This window comes from Pinus tabuliformis, chromosome 3_1 (assembly GCF_031772625.1).
Source record: "Pinus tabuliformis cultivar Carrire ecotype Pingquan chromosome 3_1, CPIR1, whole genome shotgun sequence".
Classification (NCBI taxonomy): domain Eukaryota; kingdom Viridiplantae; phylum Streptophyta; class Pinopsida; order Pinales; family Pinaceae; genus Pinus; species Pinus tabuliformis.
In genome coordinates this window covers 280325428-280348500 of record NC_142301.1, presented here as the reverse complement: position 1 = coordinate 280348500, position 23073 = coordinate 280325428, and the positions used below count along the sequence as shown (strand labels likewise).

Below are 23073 nucleotides of genomic sequence, written 5' to 3'. Positions count from 1 at the left end.
CGAAATTCTGTGGTGTAGCTGGGTAGAAGCTAGTTGACAAAAATAGACTACTGAAGTTTGCATAATCATCTTGGAAGGTTGACTTAGTGGAATAAGAAAGGTCTTTTGGTATAGTCAAAGCCCTTGGTTTGTCTCAATTTGATTTGAATCTACTAGTGGAAGAGTTTGACAAGGTTCTTCCCTTCATAGGGGTTTTAGCCCTGGCTAAGTGCCTACTTATGGTGTCATTGATCTTCATGCTTTTGATTTGATGATTAATTGATGAGGAGAAGATTAAGAAGAACATAAAGAAAGCTAATAAGAATAAAGGAATATCACAAGTAATTGTCAATATAAGAAAATCTTTCTGCCTTCCTAATTTTCTAACAATTTTGGGGTCAATTTTAGTGAGCAGATTGTTGTTGAATTGCCTTTGGAGAAGCAAAAAATTCCCTTAATATTTTTTCGGTATTTTCTCAGGAGTGGATTGCCAGTTTGGCATCCAGATTGTACTCAGATTTTTTGTTGTTGAAGAATAATAATAAAACCCTCATCTGTTGCACCGATTTTCCCACATTGAGTTTTTCTCAGGACATTTGTCCAAAAATAACGTTGTCATTTTTATTGTGTGTGCACTCTACTTTTTCTCAGTTCCTGTTTATTATTTTCCGCAGTAATTTTATAGTGAAGAAATTGCAATGTGATTTATTCGTTATGGTGTTGTAACAAAATAAACTGCATAATTAATCAGTTAGAAGAATAAATTTCAATTGTTGCATTTCAAGGAATTTTCACACCTTCAAGTTGCAATTTTCTCCTTATAGGCAGATCAGTTTGGTGGTGAATGTGAAATATTTGAAATTGTTTGAACTTTCTATGCTAGATGAAGAGGAGGAACATCAGGTTCTTCCCACTATTGAAGATTTTGTACCACACACTTTATAAGAGTTGAAGGAGGACACAATTCTGTAGCGAAAGGAGTAGATAACACACAGAGGGCAATGGGAGATGTGGCAATTTGGTCTCAAAGGACAAACTCCAAGAAAGGAGATGTGGTATGAGAGGAACCAAATTGCAAGTAGGTTCCCTCACCTATTCTTGGCAACTTTTGGGGACCAAAAGCCTCTCAATGGGGAGGTTTCATCCAAATAAGATCTAAATAAGAACAATTGGCTATGGCACAAGCTCTATGAAGATCAACATTGGCATGATTCAAGGTTCCGGATGAAAAAGGAGACTAACTTGTTGGCATGAAGGGCCCCATGCCATGATGATTGATGTCCACCCCTGCATTTAATCGGAGCACAAGGCAAGCTCATGATGTGTAAGGTTGAGGCAACGAATTATTTAAAAAGGAAAAAAATTGGCGTATTAAAAAGAAAAAAATAATAATAAAACTATAAACACTCATAGACTTTTTCTCCTATTAAAAAAAGACAAAGGATGAGGAAAAACAAGCTTGGGAGAAGTTGAAGAGTTGGGGACACCTAACCTCTTACAACTATCACCCAACTAAGCCTACTTCCAATACGTTGGTTCTTGGAGTTGGAGAGGAGCTTCTTTAGCAGAGAAAGAGGAGGGATGCTACCCAAATTTTGGAGCATGGAGTTGAACTAGGGAGCCTATAACTTGCACATTGACACATGATAAACGATTGGCAAAAGCAAACTAAATGTTCCTTTTGCAATTTGGGTTTCCAAGGCAGATCCTATGTTCATTGTGATGTTTCCTTTGTGTTGTGTACATAGTTGTTTAATTTGTTTTATGATTTATGGAGCTACTATAGGTGTTTAATGGTTGCTCTGTAGATGTGAATTAATGTTAAATAGCTAACAAGTTGGCAACACAGTGTTCTTGGTAGAGTAGAGGTTCCATTTGTTTGATCGGAGGTTTGATGGTTATCACATAGCCCAACAACTCATTAACCTCCACCATTGGGTGATTTCTACTACGGGAAATCTACAGTTCCCATTCGAGAGTTGTTATCATCGATCTAAGAGTTGCTAAATTGGTTTCAAAGCTATTGGGGAATTTTCTCTCACCTATTGAACTGAACATGATTTGTTTGACCATGTCATTTTTTCCCACTGGCCATATCCTCTCCCTCGGTTATGCACTACCTATTGCTAGCATTTCTTCTTTCCGCAAGGGTCATATCCTCTCCCTACGTTGTGTGTTACCTATTGCTAGTAATTTTCCCCGCAAGTCATATCCTCCCGTAGGCTGCATACTACCTTTGGCTAACACTTTTTTTTCCTCTCCCATTGGTCGAATCCTTCTTTGGGGATGCATTCCACTGTTGTATAGGAATTCTTCCTTACTTTGGGCCGATATAGATAATGCTCAACATGTTTAAGACTTTAAGTTGTTGGGCATCCTCCTTTGGTGAACAAATTGTGGGTCAACTTATTTCATTTGCTAAGAGTCTCACTTGAATTCTTAGGTGACTTATTTAAGTGTTGAGCGTTGCTCTGTAGATGTAAATTAATGTTAAATAGCTAACAAATTGGCAACACAACGTTCTTGGTAGAGTGGAGGTTACATTTGTTTGAGCAGAATTTTGACAGTTATCACATAGCCCAACAACTCATTAACCTCCACCACTGGGTGATTTCTACTATCGGAAATCTACAGTTCCCATTCGATCCAAGAGTTGCTAAATTGGTTTCAAAGCTATTGGGGAATTTTCTCTCACCCCTTGATTGAACATGATTTGTTTGACTGTGTCATTTTTTTCCCACTGGCCATATCCTCTCCCTCAGTTATGCACTACCCTTTGTTAGCATTTCTTCTTTCCCCAAGGGTCATATCCTCTCCCTACACTGTGTGTTACCTATTGCTAGTAATTTTCCCCGCAAGTCATATCCTCCCCTAGGCTGCATACTACCTTTGGCTAATGCTTTTTTTCCTCTCCCATTGCTCGAATCCTTCCTTGGGGATGCATTCCATTGTTGTATAGGAATTCTTCCTTACCTTGGGCCGTGTTACCCACCATTTTGTGGGTAATATCCCTAGGAGAATTTTTTTCCCATGATGGTCCTCAACCGGAAGCCAGCAACCCCTCGCAGCCACCAACTAGCTCACTGTGCCATTTCTCCGCCACCTGAGCCAGCCATGTGGTCCCTCACCCATCTGTCATGATCGTATGTTTGAAGGTGGGCCTCCTAAATTTAAGGTATGCCTTGTTATTTGGTAATTGAGTATTCTAGTTTATTTATCATGGAAACTTTGGGCATGGATTAAAGGGGGGATTCGACGGAAAGAGTGGTCTAGGTCCGTGATTTTGTCCACTAGGTCTCTTTTGGGATGTTAGCCTTGCAACCTAGTCTCGTGGGATCTCTTTTACTGACCTATTGGTTTTAGGGATGGTACTACATGGAAAACCCTAATTTTGGTTGTGTGGTCCCGCTCCCTGATTCACATATATTACTCCCCTTCCGCTCATTACACCTCCAATCATCTCTCCTCCCACCTAGGTCCACATTCCTCCACTGGGTCCACATAGGGTCAGCCACCCCCTCCCCTTGCCCCACATCTTGGGTCGGGCCTGGAATGATGCCTGGAAGTTGATGCAGCGAAAAGAAAAAGAAAAAACATAATTGGCCACATTCAACAGGAAATTGTACCACAAAATGCAAAAAGATGGCCGGGACAAAAGCATTTAGCATGTGGGCAAAAGCCATGACATAAGCTCTACCCCATTCCATGGCCATCACCCTGGTTCCCGCATGGCCCTTAATGAGCCTCCTTTATCATTCAGGAACCCATGATTGTCCCAACCCCTGGTGGGCGATGAACTACCCCACCTTATAAGGGGGTATCCACTGCTATACTTTACGCATCATGCTCTCATTACCTAGAGCCTCGAGCAATTAACCAAAGAAAATCATGAAAATTCAAAAGGCATATGAAGAAGGGTGGAAAAATCAAAGTCGGGTAACTCATGCACCACGATTTCTCCCTCCTACACATTATTTACCCATGTGTGGGCTTCCCTTTTATTAGCGACCCTTGTACCATGGCATGTGATCCAAGTTGCCCCCTTTCATTCTCTACTCAATTCCATCATTATGCCACCACCATTAGAAGGTTGTACCACAAACATACCACCCCCTTTAGAGGTAGAAACCACCTAACAGGATGCCTGGTTAACCCTATTTGGAGTTGGGAGACATTAGCGCATGCCAAAGCCCACTATGGAAGGGTATGCCATTATGAAGTGCTCACTTGTTATCCATGGTTTATAAACTCTTTTACTTGATTTCTTTAATGACTTGGTGTGCTAGAAGGCACGGGGACGCATTGGAACTTATGCAGGATTGCAGGTGGTTTCCATTTGGGTTTGGTCTCCCTGTACGGGGACCCCAGAGGGGCTACATTGGCACATGTAGGGTGTGTGTAGAGAGCCATGGGCCTCCACAACAGCAGAAAACACTCCATGGATCCCCACAGCCATTCAGAGATTGCTCGTGATTCACTTATTGGACGAGGAAGATGCATCTGATCCATCATGCCCAGTGTTGAAGGAAGTGTAACTAGGTTCGGTCTTCATAAATGTACTTTTGATATTTGTATTTATTCAAGAAAATAAATATTATTTTTATAATATATGACAATGAGTTTCTTGCTCATTGAAGTAGGTCTAGCACATGTCAAAGTGCTATAGGTGAGTCAAATAGTCAAGAGAAAATATTGAAGGCCTTAAGGGTAGGTTACACCATGTATAAATATATATTAAAGTCAAAGGGAAAACCTCCAACTATGCAATGGCACCTTCAAGAAGCTCCTTCAAGCATGCTACGCCACCATGGAAACTATCCGAAGTCTGCTCAACAAATCAGCCACCAAACTGCCCTCAAAGTCGGCCCACAATTAAGAGGACAAGTCAGCCTACAAGCAGTCAATCAAGTCGGCCTAAATGGAGGGACAGTCCTCTATTTATAGAGGTTGTCCACTCCAAATAGAACGCACTACTCAAGCTCTGAAATCCGCAAGGGAAAGAAGACAAGGAGGAACGAAGGAAGCCGAGGTAAAGGGTCTACAAGGTGCAGCGAAGAAAGAAGAAGGGACAGTGAAGGTAAAGGATTGTTTCTAGGGCTAGAAACAGTCACATGTGCGAGGAAGAGGAGGAGAAATCTGCAGGTATGACAGCAGGGACAAACAATCCATAGTTTTGCGTTGTTTAGGCTTGACACTAGACTCACAAGGTCTCTCAAGACAAGCGAAGGAGCCCCTCTCTCTAGCGAAGGAAGAAAGACCCTAATACATTAAGGGTACTCTCCACACGTGCGAGAAACTAGGGCAGCAGAATAGCAAAATAGTCATACACTCAAGAAGGATCTCGGTTGGTCAAAGATATACTTGAGCAAGGGATAGAAGAGTAACACTTCATTTAGAAGACTCATTCAAGGAAGGTCTAACTCTAGACAAGAATCATAGCAAGAAGAAGAAGTGCCAAAAGAAGGAGGACGAAGTGCCGGAGAACAAAGTGCTGGAAGAAGTGTTAGAAGAAATACCAGGGAATAAGGTGCAGGAAGAAGGAAGGACTTGACTTGTGCTTGGAGGATACTCTTGTCAAGGGTCTAGGGTTTGGCATTGATCAATAGAAGCTTCAATAAGAGAAATTCACTAAAGGGTTTTCCTCTCAAGAGAAGAGAGGTTTTGGCCCTGGCAGAGAGCCAACATCTTGTGTTCTTGTTCTTATGTTTTGGTAGCAATTTGATGAAGTACACACACATGCATTAATAAGAAGAAGAAGAAGATTAAGCTAACTAGAAAAAGTAAAAAGACTCCACAAATTGTTATCAAGTAAGGAAGAATCACACTACACTACTTTGCCTTAGATTCTTCAACACCCAGTTGGCCCCAGAGTTGCACCATACACTTGGTAGATGATCCAAGACTTGCACGATGATGTGGCATCACCTACATTATCATCCTAGCCCTTGTAGGCGATCTACAAGCATCTTTGATTTGTTTGGAGACCCATGAGGACATTTGTATGCCCCCACATGTCATTTGGAGCACCACAGGTTATTACAAGGGGCCAACCCCTTGTTCACTGCTTTTGGGAGTTCAACTACACATTATGGCACATATGGACTCCATTAGGCCTCCTCCAAGGCCCAACGACATGCACTATTCATTATTTGACCTCTTGAGAGGCTTATTCTTTTGTTTATGAACTAGTTTGGTGGGCTTGACACAAAAGTTAGTTATTTTACACATTATTTTAATGGAGGCCTAATTAGCTAAATCAAACTCATTAGAAGTGTATAAATACAAGTGATGTGAATTCATTTTAACATCATCACTTGGTTGGACTTGTATCTCTTTACAGAATTTCATTATCCTTCTTGGTGGACAAAATTTTGGAGCATGGAATGAATTTGGATGTTTGGATCATTTTCTCGTCTTGGAGCTTCTTGTTTGGAAAATTTTTGATGGTTGGATATGCAATTTTAATGCTATTCTTTGCTCTATTTTTGTCGCATACATTGTTGTTGGGATTTCGCTATTCTAGGGCTAATTTGTTACATCTATTATTGTGAAGTTCTGGAAATTTTGTTTCTAGATATTGATGCTTCATGTATGGGCCATGTATGATGAGTGAATGCTCCTAGAGATATTTCATGGTTGAAATTTATCTTGATAAGCCATCTATTTTTCAAAACGAATTATAAAGTCTTTGAAGTTGCTCTCCTTTGCCCTAGTGTTAAGTGAAGTTGCCTTTAAGGCCTCCTTGACCAAGAAAATCAAATTTGAATTCATAATCATTCTTGACTCTAATCTCCCCAAAGGATTAGGCACTGGTCTACCATAGGTGATCACCCTAAAACTTATTTTTCTTCACCTTCTCATCTTCTTTCTAGGTCTAGCCCCATAGGTCACCTAGGGCATCAAATAGCTCACAATCTAGCCATCCAAACATTTTGATTTTTGGTCCACAACTGCGGTGGTGTGTCCTCGAGAAGCCCTCCAATTTCATGAGATTCCAACGGTGGGATCCTTGCATTGCCTTTCATTGAAAAATCATTCCTTGATCCCTTTCCCCTCCATAATTAGGTCAAGCATATCATTGGTTGCTAAATTTTATCCCCTTGACCTAACCTGGGTCCACTTGGTCCCGTGTTGTCCCATATGTTATCAAAGTCAACTCTACAAAAACCACTTGGGAACCAATTTCCACAAATATTTTAGGATTTAGGAAGCTCCTTCACAAGTCACATTCCCTAAGCCAAGCCCTCAAATTCAGTACTCCCCTATCCTAGAGAATCTTGTACCTTGCTTAAGAAGCAAGCAAGTCCCACTCTTGAGTCTCTCCTAGGAAAGGGTTATCGAGATCACTTCACATCCATCTTAATTGATCTATCCTTCATAAGTGATTCTCCATATATTGGGTCTCCTCCCATCGGTGAAAGTCTGTAAAGAGTAGGAAGCTTTAGCTGTGGTGACAGTGGGCTTTAGCTTCATTGTTGCTCTTGACCTAGCAAGTGCCCCTCTAGGACCCCCTGCTAGTTTGAGCGGTAACAGGCTGGATATAGATAATGCTCATGTTTAAGACTTTAAGTTGTTGGGCATCCTCCTTTGGTCCACAAATTGTGGGTCAACTTATTCCATTTGCTAAGAGTCTCACTTGAATGCTTGGGTGACTTATTTAAGTGTTGAGTAGTCCTTTCACCTTCTATTCAACACCCTTTGCACATGATTCATATGTTGGTTGGTTGCACACCAAGAAGGACCAAGCGTTGTGCCATAAGTGAGTTAAGCTAATGGAATAGATACCTAATTTTGAATGGAGTGGAGACATTCTTGGTTGCTAGACCCAAAGTCCTCTACTCACGAAATAAAGATATTACTATTTACATTGCTTATTTTGTGTTAATGAAAAGGATGGGCTATAAGCCCACCATTTCTATATCACACCCCCAAGTCAAGCTATGAGGCCGCCAACATGAAGGAACCAAGCTACAAGCTCACAATCCACTCAAACCAAATTGCATTCATGGCTTAGCCAATCTACTCACTACAAAGCACTTTAGGTATCTCATCCAATCATCAATCAATCAGCCATGGCATTATCTTCCACTACCCTGCAAAACATTGTTGATTTGTGGTAGCATCGGATGTGCTCTAGCCATGAAAATTGGTGGAGAGGCTAAAGCACATGAAATCTCCAAGACCCAGAAATGGTTTGGGGAAATTCCACCCGGTTATAAAGATATTAAAATAATTAATATTTTCAATGGAGTTCCTAAGTCTAAACTTAGGAAAATTAAAATATTAATGGGTATTAATATAAAACTGGGTGAGAATGTTCTAAATGACATGGATCAAGCCAAATCTAATCTTAGCCGTTGATTAGAGACTTAATCTCGGTCGTTGAAGACTCAAAAGGAAAATTATAAGAGGAGGCTTGAGGGTCAGTTGGAGATACACCAAGATTGATCAATCAGTTCGATTTTCTTAAGCGGGGTTTGCTGAGAAAATTCGAACAAGTGATCTGAATTGCAACGAGGGGCAATGAGTACATAGCAGAGAGGCAGAGATAGTGCCAGAGGGTCAACGCAGTGATTGAGGAGGCTACGCAGAGGCAGCAGGAGCAACGTAGAGGCAGCTAGAGATTGCGTAGAGGCTGAGGGGCCTACGTGGGTGACGCAGAAGACTAGAGAATTGACGCAGAGAGGCAGAAAGCTGATGTAGAGGGTTCCAAAGCTACGCAGAGCCTTGGAGAAGCGCCAGAAGGATTTTCGTGGGGTAGACTAGTGCTGAGACGCTGAATATCTGCTTCCGAGAAGAGGTATTACTGCAGTGTAAAAATCTCTGGTGGGTGAGCCAGTTTGGCACCCTAGTTGTACTCAAGAAATCTACATAATAATAAAACCCTCGGAACTGATGCACTAGTTTTCCCACATTGGGTTTTTCCGACGACGATATCCAAAAATAACGGTGTCTCTTGTGTGTTTGTCTAGTATTTCAGTTGTTGATCTATATATGAGTTAAGGTTGCATTTGTGTTTATTTTCAGTGTTTATATGAATAAATAACTTGTTAAGGAATAAACAAGTAGGTGAAATAAACCAGATAATGCAGTAGGGATTTCTAATGGGTAACATTTAGAAATTTCAACATGGTATCAGAGCATTGCAAATCACAGGAGGACTGAAGGCACCAGCATAATCAGAAGTATTTGCAGCAGTAGCAGTTGTCCCAAGAGACAGAGTTGCTCCTAAGCAAAAAGCAGCAGAGAAGGAGTGACGCAGAGGGCATGCATCATCATTTCAAGCCAGAGAGAGGGCCAATGCAGAGGCAGAGAGAGGCAGAAGAGGCTCACGAAGAGTCACGTCATCCTACTTAGTCAGGTAAGCTTGACACAGTTGGCCAGAGGAGCAATTCAACTTTTATCGGGATTGCGCAGAGCTGGAAGGCTCAGTTTCTTCAGTTGTCGGGACCTAGGGAGCTGTGGGAGATTGTGGATTGAGAAGCTAGAGGGGTGTTGTTTTTGCCGAAGCAGAATAGGACCTAACGGGATAGAACCAAGGTAGAGGGAGTCGCTGCCTTGAAAGATTTCTAGCCAAGAAATCCAGATTCGAGTTGCAGTTGCAAAAAGGATCGGAGAGGAGCCGATTGACAGTTGGCGAGAAGATTTCCAGCAGGGAAATCAGGACTTAGACGGAGATTTCCAAGAGGGAAGTCAAATCTCAGAGGGAGTCCAGAAGAAGGAGTGGGGATGGTAGTGAATGCACTGAGGGATCAGGACAGGTTGGATGGGGCTTCCAACTTTGTCATCTGGAAGGCCAGGATCCTGACAGTGTTGGATAGACATCGCATCAAGGGCTTCGCCTTGAGAACCGTGGCTATCCCAATCGACCCAGCTGATAATGAGAAGTATGAGGATGCAATGGCGAAGGCAAAGTGCATAATCCTTGATGGGGTCAAGGATCATGTCGTACCACATATTGCCGAGAAGAACATAGCAAAGGAGATGTGGGATACTTTGACGACAATGTATCAAAACACTTCCGTGCAGTAGAAGATGCTATTAGAGAATCAACTGCGGTCGTATCAGATAAAGAAGGGGGAGCATATAGATCTATACCTCCTCAGATTATAGGAGATTCGGGACCAACTTACTTCCATAGGGGCCACGTCGGATCAAGAGTTCATGATGAAGACCGCCCTGAATGCAGTCTCCGAGGAGTGGGAAACATTTGTCCAAAGCATTTTGGGCAAAGCTAATCTTTTAGGATGGGTAGAGATGTGGGAAGTTGTTCGCCAAGAAGAGATCAGACAGTTGACCAAGGCAGGAAGTAGTGGCAAAGGAGCTTGAATCAAGAAAGAGGAGGAGGAGGCTGTGGCTCTAGCATCTGCGGGACAGCAGGGGAAGAGGAAGAAGGACATTTCCAAGGTGAAGTGCTTCCATTATGGGGAGCTAGGTCATTATGCAACCCAGTGTCCCAGGAAGAAGAATAAGGGAGAGGCTTTTGACTCCAAGGCAGCTCCGGCTAAGGCGAAGAAAGAAGTCGAGACTAATGACGATTATGCCATGAGTGCTCATGCACCTCTAGAGAAGAGGTGGAGTGACATCGAGCTGTAGTCAGGAGGACTACAGAAGATGAGGGGCGGGATCCTTGAGGTGCCCAAACTCTTGGATCATATCCGGCTACGGGAATCCCGAATGACAGTAGCAGGATGACGGATGTCGGGTAGAAGCAAGATGCAATGAAGCGACAAAGCAGTGCTAGAGTGCAGAGGTTTGTAGCAGTGCGGTGGGGGTTGCAGCAATGTGAGAGGCACAGAGGTGTTTGCAGCAATGCGAGAGGCATAGTGGAGGTTGCAGCAGTGCGAGAGGCACAGAGGTGGTTGCAGCAGCGCAGAGGCAGCAGAGAAAGCACCAGATAGCAGCAGAGGTAGCTTCAGCATCAGGAGGCTTCCAAACTGACAAGGATGTCAAGATTTGGGTAGATCAATTACTTACTTCTCGGTAACTGAGTTGCAGTGCAGCAGTTAGCAGTGGTAGTGCTATGGGCAACATGATGCAGCATGTTGAGAGGGAGTTGCAGTACAGATGTAGCAGTGGCAGTGGCAGAGCCATGGGCAATAGTACAGGAGGCAGTAGTGTAGTGGATGTAGGACAGTTGGCCCAGCATCAGCACAGGTACAAGTGCTGGAGGATCAGTGTGATGTTCAGTGGTGGAGCATTACTTGAGCACATTTCTTGCTAAGAGTGAGTGTTGATATGTGGTAGCATCAGATGTGCTCTAGACATGAAAATTGGTGGAGAGGCTAAAGCACATGAGATCTCCAAGACCCAGAAATGGTTTGGGGAAATTCCACCCGGTTATAAAGATATTAAAATAATTAATATTTTTAATGGAGTTCCTAAGTCTAAACCCAGGAAAATTAGAATATTAATGGGTATTAATATAAAGCTGAGTGAAAATGCTCTAAATGACATGGATCAAGCCAAATCTAATCTTAGTCGTTGATTAAAGACTTAATCTTCGTCGTTGAAGACTCAACAAGAAAAGTATACAAGGAAGTTTGAGGGTCAGTTGGAGATACACCAAGATTGATCAGTCAGTTCGATTTTCGGGAGCGGGGTTTGCTAAGAAAATTCGAACAAGTGATCTAAGTTGTAGCGAGGGGCAGTGAGTACATAGCAGAGACGCAAAGATAGTACCAGAGGGTTAACGCAGTGACTGAGGAGGCTAAGCAAACGCAGCAGGAGCCACGCAGAGACAGCTAGAGACTGCGCAGAGGCTGAGGGGCCTGCGTGGGTGACGCAGAAGGCCAAAGAGCTGACGCGGAGAGGCAGAAGGCTGACACAAAGGGTTCCAGAGCTACGCAAAGGCTAGCAGGGCTAACGCAGAGCCTTAGAGAAGCATTGGAAGGATTTTCGTGGGACAGACAAGTGCTAAGAAGCTAAATATCTGCTTCTGAGAAGAGGTATTACTACCGTGTAAAAATCTTTGTTGGGTGAGCCAGTTTGGCACCCTAGTTGTACTCAAGAAATCTGCATAATAATAAAACCCTCAGAACTGCTACACCGGTTTTCCCACATTGGGTTTTTCCGGGGACAATTGTCTAAAAATAACGATGTCCCTTGTGTGTTTGTCTAGTATTTCAGTTGTTGATCTGTATATGAGTTAAGGCTGCATTTGTGTTTATTTTCAGTATTTATATGAATAAATAACTTGTTAAGGAATAAACTAGATAATGCAGTAGGGATTTGTAATGGGCAACATTTAGAAATTTCAACAAACACAAGGGTAGGAATTTCCTTTCTTTGGTCAACAAGCCCTCAAGAATCATTCCTCTCCATTGCTCTTCAACATAGGCAAAAAGAGTCCAACCTAGGGAATACCTTCTAGAGGTAACCTAGAAGAATAAAAGTAGAACTTATGCTCTCAAGTAGCCAATGGATAGAATAATTACTAGATTAAGACTTCCCAGCCTACCCAACATCTCTACTCTTCTACCACCTCTCCATCTCAACTTGAGGACTTAAATCCTTCGTAACAATGTTGATATGGTCATTTTTCAAATTTGGATAATGAGTGATAATGGTGAATGTGACATGAAAGCTCGTGGAGAGAATAAACTTGATATGGTAAGAATGAGAAAGACATTGACAATGAGAATGAAGGACTCTTCACACTTTCCCAAGTTGTGTATACTTTGACCAACCTTCCATAACTACGCCACCTCAATATCATCCATATGCACTCACCACTAGCCTTTAAGTCAAAGAAGGTCATTGAGCTTCATTTGAGGCACACGATGGAAAAGAAACAAGTCATTGAAATGACACTTGGCAACAAAGGAAAAGTCATTGAAATGACACTTGGCAACAAAGGAAAAGTCATTGAAATGACACATGGCAACAAAGGATTACTTTCGTACGGGGCTACTATTCTATTCCTCTCTTGTGGAATGATAGCCCCTCTAATACTCTTCACAGCCATCTTGAACCAACATGTATAATATTCCAGCATTAACACTTACACAGCTTTGTGTGCACCATGGAAAGTCTACCACAAATTCCATAAAAAGCATATTTATAGCATGGGGTCGTGTGTATTCAAATTCATGTAGCTCAACTCCCATTATTATAACCACACATTTAAAGCTTATACATGATATGATCCAGTATATTCTCAAACTTAAAGATGGGGTATTACACCTAACCTTTCTTGTAGATACATCTTTTAAAAAGTTTTTTCGCTCTTATCTCCAGTATAAAGAGCTCAAAATTAAAAGAAACAATTTGCCCCAATTGGCAAAGCTGCTCGTGGTGTCCGGCCTTTTAAGGCCAATTGTGATTCTTCTCTTTGAACCCAAAAAGAAGCCACGAAAGGAAATATAAGGAACCAGAAGTAAATATTGCATTATAAGTTAATAATAGTCACCGGATCCGAGATGGAAGGCTATCAGTAGACGGCCAGTGGAAGCCCAGACACGACGTAGATCGGCAGTATAAAGCAACAAGGGCACCGCCAAAGGAAGCAAATATCTATTCACCGTTTCATATGCAGGCGCCTCGCTTGCCACCACCCCCAAATTGCTGGCTGCCAGTCCCACCAACGTACTCACCAACGCCCCACTCAGAGCACTTCCCCATTTGGTCTTCTCCGACCTTCCAGGAACACACACTAAAACAATCAATAAAATCTCCACCAGTTATATCCGCTAAATGGGCCCCTGATAAATTTAGAAGCAGAGGCAATAGTTTCAGCGGTAAGGTAAAACGTGGGGTTTGGGTTAGTGTTCGGATTATACCAGATGCCGAAGGCCCCAGCTGCAAGCAGAGCGCTCCATGTTCCCCAGTGATTAGTTGGTGGTATCAGCGGTAAATTCAGCTGCGCTTTCGTCTTCGTCTCCCTTCTTCTAGTGGGGCTAATCTTGAGTGCCCAATTGTGTTTGTTTCCCTTCAGATCCAGGGGCAAATGCCCTTTAAAGGGCGTGCGATAAGACAGCTGCCCACAATTTTGCAATTTCGTCAATGGCTGACAAACTGAGGTAACAGGGGAATTCCCTAAGCATGCCATTGCGGATACAATGCGAATCTTCACTGCAATTGCTGCGTACTTAGTATGGAATTGGTTACCATCTCGACATCCCTGCAAGCATCTAGAACTCAGCCCGATATGACTATAAACTGAAGGGAAGGAGAGTGACTATAAGATTTAAGTTGCAGCCGGTGACTGCTTCCTTCCGGCCGGTCCGGCTAGATAAACTATCCAGTGTCCCATTACACTACTAGTATTCCCATTCCCCTGCAAATTCCCTGGCGTCAAATAATGTTTTAAGCAGCGCATTTTACAGGTTTGAAATCACACTCGGAGAATCCACTTAAAGCACAGTAACCCAACGGTTCATCCCAATGGTAGGGAATGTAGTAATAATAATATTTTAAATTTAATTATAAATTTGACTTTTTTTAAGTTTATGTATTAGTTTAGATTTATTTTAAGGGAGAATTGAGGAAGCTTTTAAAAGCTTCCTAAATTTTTTTTAGGATGAAAAAATCTTTTAAAGTGAAAAAAAATTAATATCTCCTAATATTGAATAAAAAATCAAGAATTAAAAGAGATGAGGCCATTGAAGTTATTAATAGCGTTATGGATTGTGATATTGTTTATTTAGTTAAAATTTGTTTCATCTCTTCTTTCTTTAGTTTTGAAGGGGAGTTTTATGAGCAAACTTTTTTTTTCTTTAGTTTCAAGGGGAGTTTTATGAGCAAACCTGTGGCGTTGCCATGGGTTCACCCATTTCCTCCGTGGTGGCTAATCTTTTCATGGAGGACTTTGAATTCAAGGCCTTGTCATCAGCTCTATTCTAGCGCAAACTTTGGAAAAGGTTTGTGGATGACACTTGCGTCGTCTTGTCTCGTGGCAAAGAAAAATTGGAGTTGTTTTTCCAACATCTTAAGAACCAATCTAATTCCATAAAGTTCACTATGGAATGTGAAGTTGATGGTAGCCTTCCTTTTCTCGATGTTCTTATTTCAAAAAGGGATGACGGTTCTTTCTCTCATCAGGTGTTTCGAAAGAAAACTCACATGAAGCAATATCTTCATGTGAGTTCAGATTGTTTTCCTGTTCAAAAACTCGGTGTTCTCAATACCTTAGCCACTTGGGTGTTACGGGTTTCTGATGAAAATCACCTCAAAGATGAAAAAACCCACCTCCTTAAGGTTTTTAATAAGAATGGCTATAGCAGGTCCTAGTGTCTGAGAGCCTTCCTTAAGGCAGAAAGAGGTCCTAGGAAGAGGAATGATCCCAAGGATCGGTTTTCTAGAGTGCACCTTTCGTTTATTCAAGGGACCACGGATAAGATTGCAAGGGTCCTAAAAAAGCATAATATTGCTTTGACATTTAGGTTCCTTAGCACTATTCGAAGCTCCCTAAGATCGGTTAAGGAACTCGTGAACCCCAAAGATGGGAAAGGTGTTTACATCATTCCTTGCTCCTGTGGGACTCCATATATTGGTGAAACTAGTTGATCAATAAATCAAAGGATTTATGAGCACGTCGCTAACATCAAACATGGTAGGTCTCGCTCCTCCGCTTTGGCAGAATATGCGGAAAAGACAAATCATCACATCTGCATCAAAGATGCTAAGGTCATTGCCAGGATTGACCATTTTCACCATCGTAACTTTAGGGAGGCCTTGGAAATTGAAAAAATGCCTATAAATTTGAATAGAGACGATGATTGGAGTTCAGCAAGTGTGGGTCCCTACTCTATCTTCCTAGGTCTTTTTTTTAGGTTTGACTTTATTTTGATTGATAGACTTTATTATTAATTTTGATTAGAAGTTCTTTTTATTTTTTATTTATTTTAATTTATTTCTTATTTCTTTGGTAATATTATTATTATAATTCATTTGGTTAATAATATTATTTATAATAATAATAAATTTATTACTAACTATTTTTTATAATATTTCTTATAATAAAATTTATTTTAAACAATTCATTTCTATAAATTTATAAATATTATAAATAAATATTTTGAATAAATTATTTCTTTCTATAATATATATATATATATATAACGGTTCTTGAGTCAAATTAGATAATCTAATAGCTAGTTAGCTTTTCTCTACATCTATTTATTTCGATGCCTAAATCGGGTTCCTCAGCTTGTCCTAAAGATGAACCACACTAGTTGATTCAAAACGCGTCGACGAGATTTTCTCCTATGTGATTTTTAGTGAACGATTTTTTTTGTCAAACATATTATGGATTACAGAACCGTGAATTCAAAAGATTTAAACTAATATAATATTAATATATGGTCATAAACATTCAATATTATATTATATTATATTTAATATTATATAATATTTTATACTAGGTTTAATATAATATAAAATTATATTGGATGTTATATTATGGTACTCAACAATTGTTATATAATATAATATGTCTACGGGTCTTGGATAGATAGTGATTAGATACTTTGTTAAGACACTCTTTGATGTGAAGTCATTGGTTCAATTCTCTATCTTGATGGGTGTGATATATTATTGGACATGATAAAGATGTAGTCCTACCAAACCCCTCTCTCTCTCTATATATATATATAATCTTGAAACTTAATATTCATGTATTATATAATATTATATTGTATTGTAATAAATGTAATTTTAGGATATTTATTATTTATTAATATATATATTATAATATATCAAAATTAACATTATATTAAAATTAATATTAGATTAATCTAAAGTTAACTAAGCATAGATTGACATTGACATGTTTACAACATCTCTTTTTTCTTTTCTTATAATTGAGTCGAGATATAAATGTTAAATGTTTACAAACATCTACATCACTGCAACATCACCCCATACTTGGCAACATTTTTTTTCCCGACATTTAAAAAAGGTTGACATACATATTTACTTATCTACACATCTCCCCTACACTAGTTTGTAGTGCATCTCTAAGGAATTATTTATATTTAATTATGAAAATGGAGGTGTATGATATTTTATTTTTTTCCTTATGGTAAGATGAAGTGGTTGGTACAATGGGATGTTATCCCCTCCATCTGGTTTCAAATCTTACAAGGGGCATCTTTGGCCCATTGTGATAAGGCTCAAAGGGTAAGCTCCCTCACCATTGTGGGATGGCACAATGGGATGTTATCCCCTCCACTCAATTTCAAATCCCACGGGGGCATCTTTGGTCCATTGTGATAAGGCTCAAGAAGTAAGCTCCCCCACCCTCATGGTGTCTTAGCTCTTGTTAAGTCATAAATTCATGGTATATCTGACTTACAATTTGTTGGATATACTATTAGTGCTATAGTAGCAATGAGTAAGTTTGATATTGGACCTTGTCCAAATTACTCCAACGAATTATCGATTCACTACAATAAAATAATTGGATAAAAAAAACCAATATTCCTAACTATTAGATAAGTTATATATATACCTTCAGAATTGTTATTGGATGCCATAACTATTCGGTAAGTTTTATATATATATATATATGCCATAACTATTAGGTAAGTTATATATATATATATATATATATAATTGTTATTGGATGTCATTACTAGCTACAAAATTATTATTATTATTATTGGATGTCATTACTAGCTGGATGTCATTACTAGCTACAAAATTATTATTATTATTATTGGATGTCATTACTAGCTACAAAATTATTATTATATATATATATATATATATATATGCTTTTAGAATTGTTATGGGATGGCATAACTATTAGGTAAGTTATATATAGAGAGAAAATTATTATTGGATGTCATTACTAGCTACAAAATTATTATATTTAACAACGATAAGTTATATATATGCCCTTAGAATTATTATTGGATGTTGTAACTATTCATATATATATTATAGAGGAATTTTGAGATCAAAAATAGGTTTCCTAAGGAAAATGTACAATCAAAATTCATTGTATGAGAACCAATCACCCTTTAGGGGACATCATCCTCCATGGTTGAGGTGACATTGCTTGAGTTAAAGGTGCTTACTTGTCACATTTTCAATGGTGGATAAGAACTCATGGTTAACTATGATAATGCTCTAAGTATTTTTAAAGTTATAAAGTAAAGTATTCACAATAAAGGTCATTTCACACTTTTTGAACAAAATATTATTATTGTCATTTCATATATTTTGAAAGAAACAATGCATATCCATAATTTTAGGATAAATCAAATCTGCCTATGAATAATATATAAATTATGATATTATATGCCTAATTTTAAATTATTAAATAATTCTAGGATAAATCAAATCTATGAATAATATTATTATAATATTAATAGCAATATAAGCATATTAAATTTAAAGAAAAAGGTCAATGAGGTCTTGGATAGACAATGATTGGATGCTCTGTTAAGGCACTCATTGATGTGAAGTCACTGGTTCAATTACTCACCCTGATCGGGGTGATATATTAGACATGATGAAGATGTAGTCCTACCAATCTTACACAAACAAAAATTACAAGAAAAAGGTATATTAGTTTTGTATGATTTATGGTTTTTTTTTAATAAATTGATCTTACAAATTCCGCCTAATTTTAAATTATTGAATAATATATAAATTATGATATTATAATTTTTTTAAACAAATCAATGTGATAAGGATTATAAAAAAAAAAAAATATTATGTTTTCCAAAGTAGAAAATAAAACATTTTTATTATTGTAATTATAATAATAATTTTATTAAAATATTTAGTCATTAAAAAATGAATATAATTATTGATCCTACAAATTTGTTTATATTTAACTTGAAATTATAAAATAATATGCAAATTGTGTTATGGTTCTTATCTTAAACAATCAATAATATTCATTTTTTATATATATATTTTGCATTTAATTTATTTTTTAATTTAAACTAGTGAAATAAATTTTTAAATAGTTATTTATGTTATAAAATAACTTCAAAATGTGTCATGTATTTGGATACTTCTTCCATCTATGACTCATGTTAAAGTCTCATTATCAAGATATAAGTTATGCTTCTCTTATTTATGCTATTGAATTTTGTTTTCAATTTCTTTAATGTCCCACTTGATTAATGGTGAGATATTCCTTTTGTATGGAGTAGCAACTTCCATAGCTTTGTGTATTACCCTACTATGATTTTCTTGCTTGGAATGTCCTTCTTGCTTCCACTTTCCAAGTCAATGATTCTCCTTTTCGTCCTATTTTACCTCCCTTAAAATGATTGCCTATAAACTCTAAGACTAGACAAAACACTTTATACACCTATATCGATTAAGAGTTTGCAATAGTCAAATGAAGAATAAGCAAAAGGATACTGCATAACTCTCCCTCCTTAAAATATGAAAATTGGAGTAAAAGTGTGGTTGTATCAATCATAAATTTCATTGGGAATGCAATGTCATCTCATGAACAAAGGGAGGAATAATGGCTTGTATGTCACTCTACCTCCACCTACGACCTCCATTACCTCTTCATTATGCTCATGCATTGGAACCACATGGGGTGGTACGATGGTGTTAAACCAACTCTTCCCTATGGATGTATGTGGCTATTTGGCACTCCTTCTCAAACATAGGTTATAGAGTGGGGCAATAAAGTCATTACAAATCCTAGGATAGTAGTGAATATGCTTCATATTCTAAATATTTTTGGCAAAATACATTGCTTGCAAGATACATTCTAGATCCAACCCAAAGGACATGTTAGGGAATGGGTTAAAAGAACATACTTAACAATCCAATGGTTAGGAGGCCATAAATAATTTGAAACATTAACCAAGGAAAGGATTCTTGAACTTATCTATTGCATGGACCAAGTTGTTGGAGATGATCTCCACCTCATTGAAGATGGTTTTGTTTTCATAAAGCCCTAGAGCACAAGGATCCAATTCTTGTAGAAATGGGTTATGTCTTCCTCTCTATATGATATGCTCATTGGGACCATGCAACCTTACTAACTAACAACTTGAAACTCTAAGAGATTACTACCCTTAGCTAAATTCCTCAAATGATTTGGTGGTATCCCATCACTTCACTAGTGTTTTAGGGGTCATTGGTTTCTCTATGTGCTTCCAACCAATCTCATATTAATTTCTAAGTGGCAGTGAGAAGATTATAAATCCATTGTATGCTAGCAGCATAAAAAAATCATCAAGTCAATGTAATTTGAGTAGATTTATGTGGTATACATATGTATGATCTATCAATTTTTCCATATTATATGGGAAAGGGAAAATGTATACTTTGGTTGACGTTTAGTGAATGTGTAATCATCAAACCATGTCACCATGATCCCTTTCTCCTTCACGCATGGGTTCCTCCAATACAATTTTGGGTTTAATAAGCGGAATGGCCATTTTATACATGTAGTAGAGTTGCATAAAACTAAAACTTTATCTCATTGTCCTTCAGATCTAGAACAATGGTATTCTTATAATGCCATATCCCTTTGATCTTTAGAAGGGTTTCCATATATGGTGACCAAGAGGCACATTTTTCCCCATTCAAAACAATGGGATCCATCTTTGAATCCGTCTTCAAAAACATTACGATATATCTGATATTATTTAAAAAAGGGTTCCACGCAACAAGTTGATCAACCCAAAGTCAGCCACAGAAGGATCTAACTCAAAACAATTTGCAAATAACAAGGCTAGGTCTTAAACCATTAACTCCAATCCCATGTTAGAACATGTTTTGATGTCAAGGAACCAAAATCAAACAATAGATAAAAAACAGAAAAACTAATCATAAATTAAACGAAAGATAAATAATGCTCCAAGATGATGATTGATATCTAGAGACACCATTGTATCATTAAAGGATAGTACATTATGACCATAACATCATAATGGATATTGAATAATGTTACATCATTGCATTTGGTGTATACACTTCATCACTGTGATGTAATATTGTTCATTATGCATTGTGATTTTATGAGCATAATGTGTTGTGCTTTAATGATATAACGGTGTTTCTAGATACCACCCATCTCTTGAAGTTTTATTTTCTCTTCTATTTAAATTTTGATTAAATTTCATTATTCCCACACTTTGCATACTTTTGAGAAGACCCACATGTTGTGGGGAAAAATGCCTATGCAGGACGATCCTATCCACCTAAGGTGTGACAGTGCCTTAGCAATAAACGAATACAGCTATTATGATTTCTTCCTTTATGAAATGTGAAAGAGGGAAGATTGGTAGACTTACCATTGTCTTCCGGTTGTCCCTCGATCTAGATCCTCTTCTCTTTGGGTTTCCACAGCTACTTGCCTCCTCGCTTGCTTCAAGAGAACAGCTACTTGAATCCCACGAGATCACAAGAGAACAGCTACCTGTGACAAGAGAACAGCTACTTGCGACAAGAGAAGAACACAACACAAAGGCAAATATACATATTCATAAATGATTCAGGATTAGAAGTAAATCAAATACACTAATGCAATCATATAAAATACACCAGCATATAGGAAAGAATCAAGATAGCTTTATTGATTGATAACAAGGTTCAGGAAGAGATACAACCCATAGGGCTCCAATCCAGCATCTCCTTCCCAGCAGAATGGAATTCCTTCTTCAGCTCCCTTCAAAGCATTAAGCACCCAATGTTTCCAGCCACAAACCAACAGCAATTCTTTGCAATAACAAAATTCCAGCCTCTAGATCCCATGGAGGAGAGATCTATATATAGATGTTTTGGAGAGAGGATGAGTCAGCTTGAGATCTGACTAGTGTCCTCTTTCTCTCTCAGTTCTTGAGTCCACTTGGAGGTTCTTGCTTCCACTTGGAGATTTGGAACCTCTTACTCATCACCAGTCGAATTCCTTGATGCAAGTGTCATTTTGGAAGCTTCCTGGGCATTGACACATTGAGGAATGAGCCTGTCACTTGTCCAATTACGCTCAGCGCAGGTAGCCTTTGTTGGAGTTGACATTCAACGCAGGTAGACAGTGGAGCAGTTGACATTCAGCGCAGATGCTCAGTGGAGCAGTTGACATGATCCAGAATTGGCTTGTTTTTGAGTGTTTTCAGGTGGAGAACTTCTGTGAATTGCTGTGGTTGGTTTGCCTTGTTCCTCTAGGGGTAGGAACAACATGTTTAGGGACTTTGGATCCCTTAGATTATGGACATTTCATGCTCCATGCTAAGGCACAAAATGTCTATAACACCACACCAAGAAAAACTGAAAATACATGAAAAATTGTGTTTGTCAATGTGGGTCTCTTCAAAAGTATGCAAAGTGGGAACTCATTGGATGCGGAAGCAAAATCTAATTCTACATCCAATGGTTTCCCACACTTGATATTTGAGTAAACATATAAGGAGATAAGTCAAAAATACAATGAAAAAGGTAATTTTCTTTTCTTTTTTCCTTTAAAAATTCTTAACTCTTATTTTCAAATTTAGGTTTTTGTGATCCATATCTTGAATATTGAAAAACACTTTTGATAGAAATCACATCAGGAATGTTTGGTCGACGTGTTTTGAACCATCCAATGTGGTTCATCTTCAAGACGAGATGGAGAATCAAATCATGGAATCAAATTAAATAAAGAGAGTGTGATGCAGAGAAGCTTATTCTAACGGCTAGATTACAATGGTTACTTTTGACCAAGAATATTTATTAATAAGGAATATTTTTTTGGAAAGAATTTTTATTATTATTCTCATTATATTATATTAATATATTTTTATATAATTCTAAAAGTAAACTAAAAAATAAAATAAAAGATCAACTAATTCTAGGATAATAAAGAGAGGACAAAATTAAAAGAATAAAGCATCTCAAGCTTTAACAAAAATAAATCTAAAACAAATGGAAAAATCAAATAAAAATAAATTAATGAACAAATGAAAAAATACGAATATATATAATCAAAGGCGAAGTCAAAATTGATAAATAAGGGACTAAGAAATTAATTCGTTAGTTTTAGTAATAATAATATTTTTTTTTATATAGTGATGTGTGGTTTAACAGTAAGTCTTGTTGGGTGAAGCCCATGAGACTGCGATTCAAATCTCATTGAGTATAGTGTCCTGCTATGATCTTGGCTTAAGGAGTAGACTCCCCTTATCTGTG

At 38.3% G+C, this 23073-nt stretch overlaps 1 protein-coding gene across 4 annotated transcripts in view; it reads right to left on the bottom strand.

Moving 5' to 3' along the window:
• LOC149186881 (uncharacterized) overlaps nucleotides 1-14342 on the bottom strand; it is a 289536-nt gene extending 275194 nt beyond the window's left edge. For 2 of the 4 annotated variants that reach the window (XM_089411189.1, XM_089411190.1), the window contains exons 1-2: nucleotides 13761-14342; nucleotides 13391-13617 (exon numbers count right to left, since the gene is read on the bottom strand). In XM_089411189.1, the coding sequence (XP_089267315.1) occupies nucleotides 13391-13617; nucleotides 13761-14029 (496 nt within the window). In that variant the 5' untranslated portion in view covers nucleotides 14030-14342. The remainder of the gene's footprint in view (nucleotides 1-13390; nucleotides 13618-13760) is intronic. The other 2 variants (XM_089411188.1, XM_089411191.1) reach the window with 1 other exon arrangement.
• Nucleotides 14343-23073: the final 8731 nt, after the last annotated feature.